Source organism: Elephantulus edwardii, unplaced genomic scaffold (assembly GCF_000299155.1).
Source record: "Elephantulus edwardii isolate Elephantulus edwardi_28Jun2011 unplaced genomic scaffold, EleEdw1.0 scaffold00130, whole genome shotgun sequence".
Taxonomy (NCBI): Eukaryota; Metazoa; Chordata; class Mammalia; order Macroscelidea; family Macroscelididae; genus Elephantulus; species Elephantulus edwardii.
In genome coordinates this window covers 4,324,378-4,335,310 of record NW_006399880.1, presented here as the reverse complement: position 1 = coordinate 4,335,310, position 10,933 = coordinate 4,324,378, and the positions used below count along the sequence as shown (strand labels likewise).

Here is a 10,933-nt window from a genome sequence, read left to right as displayed (position 1 = left end):
GGTTCGAATCCACCAGATGCTCTGCCGGGGAAGGAGGGACAATCTCCTCCTGTACCAGTCAGATCTAATTTGACGGTACACACACACACACACACACACACACACACACACACACCCCACAAAGGTTTACTTTGAGTCATAAGCTACTCGACAGCACATAACAACAACATCATGATGTTTGTTGCCTATGGGTCTGTAGTAAGATTTTTTTTGTTTTGTTTTCTTGACATTGAGATGCAATCCATATTGAAGGCGATAGTCTTTGATCTTCTGCAACAAGTGCTTCAAGTTCTTCTCACTTTCAGCAAGCAAAGTTGTGTCATCTGCATAATGCAGGTTATTGATGAATCTTCCTCTGATCTTGATGCCAGATTTTTCTTCATAGAGCCCAGCTTTTTGAAAAATTTGCTCAGCATACAGATTTAATATGTGTAGAGAAAGAATACAAATCTGACACAGTCCCTTCTTAATTTTAAACCATCAAGTATTCCCTTGCTCTGTTCGCACAACAGCCTTTTGGTTTAGATAACAGGTTTCACATGAGGACAATTAAGTACTCTGGGATTCTGTTCTTCAGGAAATATGGCCTTGGTGACAGAGGCGAGACTGGAGATTGAATGATTGAAATTGGTAAGCTCAATACTTTATGTACGGCAGATACCTTTTTAGAAAACTCTAAAAGTGATGGACTGCAAAGAAATCAGATTGACTACATACGTTGGAAGAATCGCTGGAGAAGCGATTCAGTAGTAAAAATCAGGCCATGTGCTGATTGTAGAACAGACCTTTAATTGCTTAGGTGCCAGTTCAAATTGAAACTGAAGAAGATAAAAACAATAATAAAAATATGACTTTAAATTCAGGTGGTGTAATCTGAATTTAGAAATCATCTTTAGAAAAGGCTTTTTAGGCTTTGAATGCCAATGATGGAATTGTGGGATGATATCAAGGTCATTGCAAAGATAGGGGAGAAAGAAAAACCAAAAATGGTTATCAGAGAGACAATGAAAATTGCACTACAACATCGAGAAGTCAAAACAAAGGGAAGAAATGCTGAAGTAAACGAGCTGAACAGAAGATTTCAAAGGGAAGCTTCAGAAGACAAAGCAATGTGTTACAATGGAATGTACAAAGAACAGGAGTTGGAGAATAAAAAGAGAAGAGCTCACTCAGCATTTCTCAAGGTGAAAGAATTGGAAAACCAATTCAAGTCTTGATTTGCAATACTGAGAGACGCTATGGGCAAAATCTCAAATAATCTTGGAAGCATCAGAAGAAGGCAGAAGACAGAGATACTGTGCCAAAACCAGTTGACACTAAATTCTTTCAGGTGATACCATATGAATAAGAGCCAATGGTAATAAAGGAAGAAGTGCACTGAAGGCATTGGTCAAAAAGAAAATCCCAGGATTCGAAAGGATGTCAATTGACTTGTTTCAGTTAACAGATGTAGCTCTGGACTTGCTCACCAGTCTATGCTAGGAAGGACAATCTATGCCAGGAGGACAGCTGCTTGTCTGACTGACTGGAAGGAATTGTTCACATTAGGGTTCCCTCTTTTTGCTGTTCTGTTGTAATAGTTATCTAGAGCTGCCGTAGTTGAAATATCACAAAGGAGTCACTTTAACAAATGGAAATGGGAGGCTAGAAGTCTAAATCCCTGGAGGAAGGCCCTTATTTCTGGACAATCTTCGTGTATCTTGACATCTCTCTTCCCTGTCTCTATTTGCTCAGTTGCTTGTTTACACTCATATTTCAGCAGAGATTGACTTAAAGAACATTCTTGGTTAAAACTATTTTGTTAGCATACCAAGGAAAACCCATTCCCCAGTGGGATTCTTACTGTAAGTATAAGGGTTAGAATTTACAACACAAATTTTTTTGGTAAATAATTCATTGTAACAGCTACTTGGATTTTCACTAAAGTATATAATTTCCTATGTCGTACAGGATAACTCCACTGCCCTGAAGATTCCATATGCCTCACCTATTTAGTTTCTTTCCCTGTCCCCTAATCCTTGGTGGTCTCTGATCTTTTTTACTGCCTGCAGTTTTACTTTTTCCAAAATATCATATAGGTGGAATCACATAATACACAGTTTTTTCAAGTTAATGTCTTTCATTTAATAATATATATTTCAGATTCCTGAATGTCTTTTCATAGCTTAATTTTGTATGTCATAAATTGAGCTGCTGAATAACCTCTGTCTTGATATTTGTTCAGTTGAGGTGGTGTTTCTGTAAATAATTTCTAAGCTGAGGTTGATGGACAGGGTTTGTACATTTCACCAATTGCCAAACTACTCTCCAAAATAGTCTTTACAACTGACACTCCTCCCAAGACAATGGACAAGGGCTGCTTCCCGCATGGTCTGTCAGCGCTGGAGATTTTTTCCAATTTTTGTTAGTAATTTTTTCCCAATTTTTGTTGACTACTTGAAAAACTGAATATAGCATTTTGTCTAAATTACCCAAAGCTCTACACACCTGCCTCTGTAATAAGGAATTGCTCTGCCAGCCCAGATATAATGGTTTGAATCTGCCAGCTACTCTGCAGGAGAAGGATGGGCAGTTTTCTCTGGTGCAGTTCATTCCTCCCATGCAATTTACTGCCTCAGAAAACCACTGCAGGTTCAGCTTTGAGTCAGTTGTGACTTGACAGTACTCAACAACAACATAAATACCAGAGGGAGCTGGAGCGGCATAGGGCAAAGAGTTACACTGGTATCCTCAAGTCCACACTTGTCTGGTGGTTCGAATCCGCCATCCATCCAAGAAAGAAAGATGAGCAGTATCTTCCCATGTGATCCACAACCTCATCACAATATCCTTAATGATCTTAACATCATCATAATTTAATGACCTTTTTTAAATTAAATTTTATTAATTTAAATGAACATTACAGAGATTTTGGGTTTCCATTAATTCATTGTTGCACTATTTTCTCTATCCTCCTCCCCAGATCGTTCCTCTTTCCCCCCCTTGAAAGTCTGTATATATTCATATCCTTGAAGATGTATCATGGAAGTGTTGCAGCCTAGAAGACACAAGTTTAACTAACAAGTTAAAAGTACATGAGTCAAAAATTAAAAAGCAGTAATATTCCAAGCAGAGGCTCTAATAGTGGCACAAATCAAGTTACAGAGGGAAGGTAGTTCTTACAATAAAAGGCCTATTGACTAGCACTTTGTCTATTATAGTATAAAGGTTAGGAACCACAAGATGTAGAGGCTCAACTATGTAATTTATTGTTCTTAAGTCCTGGAGCAAATTCCATCTACAACTGGGTTGTTTTACAACTCAGAAGTCTGCATGCAAGGCAGAGGTGAAGTAAGGAACTGCTTATGAGGTTTTCCATCAATTCCAACAACTAAGAAATAGTGAGAAGAGTTGGGACCTCAGAAGGCTTTTAGGACCAAATAGTAGGCTCTTATGTCCAGGAGAAAATTAATATACTTACCAGTAATGTTAATGCTCACCCACAGCTCTTCTGGGAGGACCTAAATTGTTGAAGCCGGTAATGACCTTTTAGAGCATTACAAAACCATCAACTTTTTCTTTAAAAACAAGCAAACTTTTTTAAAAAATGTGAAATTTATAGAAAAATGGAATAATTTAATAAAAACGTATGTACCCACCTCTTAAAATTAACAAGTACTGCCATTTTGCCATGTTTAATGTGCTTGTTTTTATGCCTAACTGTTTAAAGGAAGTCACCAATATGATGACATTTTATCCCTAAATACTTTAAATACAATACTGAAAAATAAATTCTTGAGATTCTTTGGATAAAAAGTTTCCCCTTTAAGGCATCAGAGCCATTTCTTTAAATGAAATGTGTGGACGCCACACTGTAAGGGGAACGAAAGTTGGAGTCTGGGTTTGATGAGTGTTTAAAGCCTGGGACTGAGTGAGGTTCCCAATAGTGTGAGCAGAAAGAGAGAGGAGAGGGGGCCTAGGATGGCTTCAGCCTTGGAGAGAGGCCAGCACAGGGAGCTAAGAGAGGCGTTTGAGGAATCTGAGGGGCAGTAGGATGGATGGAGGGCATCTCGGTGACCAAAGAGTGGGAGTGGTCAGCTGTGTTTGCAATAGAGCAGCTGAGTAAGCTGAGGGCAGAGAACCGTATCATTGCATCTGGTACAGATAGGGAGCCAAAACCCAGAAAGGGGGTGGCAGGAGAACTGCCATTGCCCATCTAGCATCTACTGTTGCTGCCACTGATTTAGCCCGTGACTTAAAATGACCCCGTGTACAGTGAAATGTGATCCACAGGATCAACTCATTTTTGCAAGTGGATTAACTGGCCTTTCTTCCTCGTCTGTCTTAGTCTTAAGACTCCACTGAAACCTATTCAAGCATCATAGCCACATACACATTTTTGCTCACAGACAGGCAGTAGCTTCACATCAGCTTCATTTGGCCAGGAATCAGTCTCCCACATGGAAGGCAAAAGTTCTCCCACTGAACCACCAGCAGACCCCCTTCCTAATCTAACAACTGTACTCACCAGCAAACAAACCAATTGCTATGGATTTGATTCCAGTTTCCTGAAACCCTATATGCTTCAAAGCAGGTCTGTGCTTCACAGAATTTTCAGTGGCTGTGACCTTCTGAGGCATATCTGGGTGTGCTCAGACCACCAACCTTTCAGTCTGCAGCCAAGTGTTTAACTATTTACACCACCAGGTGGCCATCTAACATTTAGACCTCTGAAATGACAGCTGAGGAAACTGACGGCCACAGAGGGAGGGTGACTCGCCTGCGATCACACAGTGAGTTCATAGCAGAGCTGGGAGTAGAATCCAAGTCTCTTATGCATCAAAGAGTGGGCTTTACCTACCTAACTCCAGCCTTCTCCCTCAGGCGGCAAGCTGGATCTTCAGGCCTCAGTTTCTTACTGGTGGCTCCTCTGCAGAGGATTACCAAATACCCATTGCTGCTACAGAAAATCCTGGAGAATACACCCCCTGATGCCAGTGCGTACCCCGTCCTTCAGAGGGCTACCTCTGCCCTCCAGGACGTGAACGCCAACATCAATGAGTACAAGATACGCAAAGAAGTGGGTAAGGACATGGACATTTAGGGACTATATAACACAAATAAACTTAGGGACTATAAAACCAGTTATAAAAGCTCATTGCAGCAATAATGGGAATGTAATTGCTTGTATGACCACAAGTCCACAGGCAATGCTGGCAATAGGTAGGGATTGATCAGGGTATTGACTCTTGTTTTCCTGTCATTCTTTTCATTCTCTTGGCTCTGATCTGTGTGTCAGCTTTATTTTCAGGCTGACTTCTCTCATCATAGTAAATAGTTACTTCTCTTTTCAAGGTACATCTGCATACCCCATGCTCCTTTGTTCACCCTCACTAATCGCCATGGTTAGGAACATGTTGATTGGCTTAGATCTGGGTTATGTGCACATTTCTTTGAACCAATCCTTGTGGACAGTGGGATGGGATTATATGGATTTGCTGAAATCAGTTAGCACCCACGCCTTGAGTCATGTGAGATCAAGCCCATCCAAATCACACAGCAGCCTCTCTTAGGAGGAGAAATTAAATGAATGCTGGGAAGAGGGAGAAACTCTGCCTCTCAGGGTCCTAAAATGGAAAGGGTTCAGGAAATGAAGCCAAGATACAAATAAATTTATTTACACAATTGAGACAGTATGATAATGGTTGTTTAAAGGGTTAAAGATGCTATTTTTTTTTCTTTTCATTCACTGTTTTCTTTGATCCTTGCCAGCCGCCCTCTGAGTTAGCATGGTAGCCCATTTTAGTCAGGTAAAATAAGAGTTTAAGTCATTTGCTCTAAGTCATGGATCTGTTAAGTGAAAGTCAGGTATCAAACCTACACCCAAGAGGTCCTCAACACCACCACACCACATCTGGTTGCTTTCGGTTTCTTCCACTCATTTCTCCATGCAGGTCAGCAGATCAGTAGGAAGCAGTGAGCTAGGGGCTGGGAAGTGGGAGTGCCTGGCCTGGCCTGGCTAACACTGGCTGAGAGTCTCAGGAGTTAACCTGTCTTCTGGGACCTGATCTTGTAGAAAATACAGTCAGACCCGTCATCATATATGAACCTCCCTCCCAGGAGCCCTGGGAGGTGGCTGGCCTCCTGTCACAGGTGAGGGAAGTGAACTTGTGGTGTGATGGTCTACTAAAGCAAAACAGGTGAGACGGGCTTCAGCCAGTCCTCAACTCAGGCTGAGAACTCTCAGCCCTGGCCTGTTACTGTTGCTGTTACTGTTAGTCCTTGTTCTAACCGGACACAGGGCCACAACATGAAGCCGTGTGAGGGATCCTTGCTGTTGGCACGGCTCTGTTTACCTCCCTCTTCTCTGTTGCACAGCCTCCAAGTACACGAGAGTGGAACATCTGACCCTGCGGGAGCGGCTGGCACGCATCAACACGCACACACTGTCCAAGAAGACCACCCGGCTGAGCCAGCTGTTGAAGCAGGAGGCGGGGCTCGTGTCCAGAGTGAGCCCGGGCATGCAGAGGGGAGGGCAGGGGGTGTGGCGTCCTTTCAGACATGTGGAAGCAGATGCTGAGGGAACTTGGCCCCAAAAGGAAAAGGCAGAATTGGGGTTCCAGCTTGCTTCAGCACAACCAGGGTAGGGCTTCTGAACTATGTCTGTGCTAATCTTTCTCTGGATCCTCTTTTAGAGTGTTGAAGATGGGATCTCTGGATCTGAGCAAGTGTTCTATAAGCCAGATATTAATTGAGGACAAAGTTCAGATCTGTTTTTTTATAAGGCCGCTGTAAATCACAGTTGACTAGATGGCACCTAACAAAACCAACAATATAGTGTCATAGGTGTTTTTATTACCCCTATTTTGCAGGCTAGGGAGGGTAAAACATTTGTCCAAGGACACACAGCAAGGAAGTGCATGGACCAAGACTGATATCCTTCGGTGGCTTAATGCCAAACCACCAAACTATCCTGCCTCTTAACATCCCACTCAGCTTTGAGATTGAAGGAAGGGGCTCCGATTGGCAGGGGTGTGGAAAGGTGGTCTCCAGTGAGGACTTGTCTTCCAGGTGACAAGCTCTGGTGTACATAGAGTTGCTATGGGCTCTGGGTGTATACTGCCCCCTTGTGGATCTTGTCCACCCTCACCCTTGTAACTGACCACTTTTCAGCTGGAAGACAAGGAATTTGATGACTTGGAAGAGAAGTTCCAGTGGGTGTCGCTGTGTGTGACTGAGCTGAAGAGCAACGTGGCTGCTTACTTGGATAACCTGGAGGTGAGGCTCTGCAGAGTCAGTGATGGGCAGTGTCTGGGTTCCTTGGGGCTGGAGGCCTGTGGGATCTATCAGACAAACTGGCAAAGGCGCCCACTGTAAGAACCAGGTGGATGAGGTCATCTGGTCAGATGAGATCATACTCTACCAACTGATCCTTGGTCCATGGGACCTTGGGCCTCTTAACTTTCCGGGTTAAGGTTCCCCTTGGGCACTGTCAGGATTCACTGAGGTCAGAGCCCTCTAAAGCATCTAGTTGTTGTTGTGTGCTGTTGAGTCAGAACCGACCTACAGCTGACCCTCCATTGGGTTTTCAGAGGCAACAAGCTGCACAGGAGATTGCTCATCCGTCTCCAGCAGCAGGTCACAAATGTGGGTACCCAGAGGGACCAGGCAGATGATGTTTTTCAGTCAAAGCTGCAGGTGTTTGAGGCACTAAGCTGTTGAGACTGTTCCAGTGGAGTCCAACATATTATAATATTTGAAATGTAAATGAATGAACAAATGGAAAGCTTTGAAGAGACAACCACCACGCTTTGATGGGTTTCTGCTGTGTGGGAATGTGAAGATTGGTGTGGCCAGCTCTTCTTATAAGGTTGTTTGTTGTTGTTGTTAAGTGTCGTCAAGTCGCGGGCGACTCATAGCAACCCTATGAAGGAGAGGCCTCAATGCTTGGGTGCTTTTCATCCTCTCTCCAAGTTCATAGGGTTTCCAGAGGCAAGCTATTATGGAAGTGGATGCCACTCCTCCTTCCACGCTTGTTTAATCGGGGAGCTCCACCCCACTCTCTGTCCATATTGGGTAACCAACTAGTTCAGCCTCACAGCAACCAAAAGTGACCTTGGTACGGCAACTTGTACACCAGGGCTATACAACCTAGAGGAATGTCTGAACAAAAACAATAAAAGACAGGCCCGAGGGTCGTGGATTCAAAGTCATCCACCTTTGGCTTGGTAGCAGCGCTTTCTGTCCACTGGGCCAGCTGATCTCTCTCTCTCTGTTGATATTATTGTTGTTATGTGCTGTCGAGTTGCAGGTGACTCATGGCGACCCTATGAAGGAGATTCCTCAACGCTTGGGTGCCTTTCATCCTTTGATGGGTTGTTGCTGTGTGGGAATGTGAAGATTGGTGTGGCCAGCTCTTCTTATAATTGTTGTTGTTGTTTTATTATTTTTGTGTGAGTGTACCATCAAATCAGATCTGACTGGTACAGGAGGAGATTGTCCCTCCTTCCCCGGCAGAGCATCTGGTGGATTTGAACCATGCGCCTTTGGGATTGTAGTTGCAGTTCCTTGCCACTAGGCCACCAGAGCTCCCCAGTTGTTGTTGTTATGTGCTATCGAGTCGCTTGTGACTTATAGTGACCCTGTGTACAAGAGTCCTAAATGCCGTTCTATCCTGTGCCAACCTCGCTGTCTCAAACACATTCATTCCCACCACTCCATTCACAGAATCGATCCATCTCATTGAAGGTCTTCCTCTCCTGTGCCGTCCCTCCACTCTCCCAAACATGATGTCCCTCTTCAAGGACCAGTCCCCCCTTGCAACATGCCCAAAGTATGTCAGACAAAGCTTCAGAATCCTTGACTCAGGAACATAGGGGGGGAAAATTAAAACTGGAAATATAAGTAAAGGGGTTTCACAAAAATTAAATTTAAATTAAAATTAAGTTTGACTTATAAGTGTGAACAACTAATTAAATTACAATTTAGGTGCTATGCAAGCCCAAGAAAATATACCTCTACAAACTGAAGTCAACCCCTAGGGTCACCAATTTGCATGCTCATCCTGCATGTCACTTTCCTTGTGCCCAAATCTCTCATTTATTCTTCTCACCAGTGCTGACTCATTCTACACACCTTGCTCCTTCTCTGTGGATTTGTTCTCTGCCACATACATTTGTGCAAAGCAGCTCAATCAGACACGACAGTGACATCTTTAGTGTGTGGAGGGAAGGAGGTTGACATTCCACCCTCCTCCACATAGCTGAGATCTCCCTGCTTGACCAGCCCCCCACTGGACCACAGAGGATGGATCTGGACAGCTGGGACCCCTTTATGACCTAGTGAGCAAGCAGGGAGGGAGCTTAGAGCCATCCAGGAAGAAAACAGGTTTGGGTTCTGAGAGATAAAGCAAAGGAGCTGCTACCTCGAGCTTTGCAGGTTAGGACAAATGTTGGGAAGCACTGAAGCTTGTTTCCCTACACTTGGAGCTTACGTGACCCATCAGAGATAGTGTTAAACAACACGGAGTTGTATAGTAAGAAAGTGATTCCTTCTTTTATTCTTCCACAGGAGACAAGGAAAAGCCTCTTTTGTTATTATTTTTACCTGTGGCTGGAGGCTGGGAGTCTTCAGGCAAGGTATTCAGGCAGAATTTAAATAACATTGCTTTGTTTTTATGGCACTGCTGACATCAGAGGGATCTGGACTGAAAGCAGGGAATCTGAATTATGTTTACCTATGTTTTATGAATTATTCAAGGAGATTGCACTGTGTAGAACAAATTATGGATAATATTGTGAAGATTAAGGATTCCAGGACACTCAATTGTACTCAATGTGGAATCTCCACATAGACCAAGGAGCAGTCATTCAGACAGAACAAGAGCTACTATGTGGTTTAAAAACAGGAAAGGTGTGTTCCTCAGGTTCTATCCCTTCGCAATAGTTGTTCAATCTGTATGCTGAGCAAAATGTGAAAAGGTTTTTTTTTTTTTTACGTGAAAAAGAATAGAAATCAGGATTGGAGGAAGGGTCATTAATAACCTGAGATTATCTGAGTATCTTTGTTTCATCAAGTTGGAACCTACCCATAGCTGACCCTCCAGTGGGTTTTCAGAGGCAGTTAATTTGCACAAGAGGAGACGACTCATCTTCTCCTGAGGAGTAGTTGGTAGAATCGAACCATGTGCCTTAAGGGTTGCCAGCAAAATTCACTACCACTAAACCATTGGGCTTCCTATATAGAAAACAAAAAGTTTGCTATCTTAACCATTTTAGGTATGCATTTTAATGACTAATTATATCATGATAATTTCATTGTGAAACCAGCACCATTGTTTACTTCTAAAGCTTTTATCTACCCCAACTAGAAACTTGTATCTACTAAATAATAAGTCCCTCTCACCCTCCCTACTGCAGCCCATTGTTGTTGTTGCTGTCAGGTGCCTTCAAGTCGACTGTGACTGACTCATGATGACCTCGTTCCATCCTGCACTGTTATAGTCACTGTGTTGAGAACTGTGTATAGTCACTGTGTTATAGCATCTGGTTGAGGACCTTGCTCTCTTTCTCTGACTCTACACTATTCCCAGCATGATGTCCTTTTCTAAGAACTGGCCCTTCCGAACAACATTCTCCAAGTATGTGACACTGAGTTTCACCGTCTTACCTTTAAGGAGCTCCCTGGTTACACTTCTCGCAAGGCAGACTTGTTTGTTCTTTTGGCAGTCCATGGAATATTCGATATTCTTCTCTGACACCACAATTCAAAACCTATTGTGACAACTAATAAACTTCTGCCTTTATGTATTTGCCTATTCTCAATATACCATGTAAATGAGAACAGATAATGCACACCCGTGTTTATTGTGGCTTTGTTCACAATAGCAAGGAGTTGGAAACAACTTAAGTGCCCATCAACAAACGAATGGATAAAGAAGCTGTGGTATATTCAC

The 10,933-nt window shown here is 43.1% G+C and overlaps 1 protein-coding gene across 1 annotated transcript in view; it reads left to right on the top strand.

Annotated features, from left to right (window-relative positions):
• Positions 1-10,933, top strand: part of ARHGEF37 (Rho guanine nucleotide exchange factor (GEF) 37) — a 59,299-nt gene that overhangs the window by 29,543 nt on the left and 18,823 nt on the right. Inside the window, exons 4-6 of the mRNA XM_006893750.1 lie at positions 4,864-5,063; positions 6,358-6,488; positions 7,153-7,257. Of these exons, the coding sequence (XP_006893812.1) occupies positions 4,864-5,063; positions 6,358-6,488; positions 7,153-7,257 (436 nt within the window). The remainder of the gene's footprint in view (positions 1-4,863; positions 5,064-6,357; positions 6,489-7,152; positions 7,258-10,933) is intronic.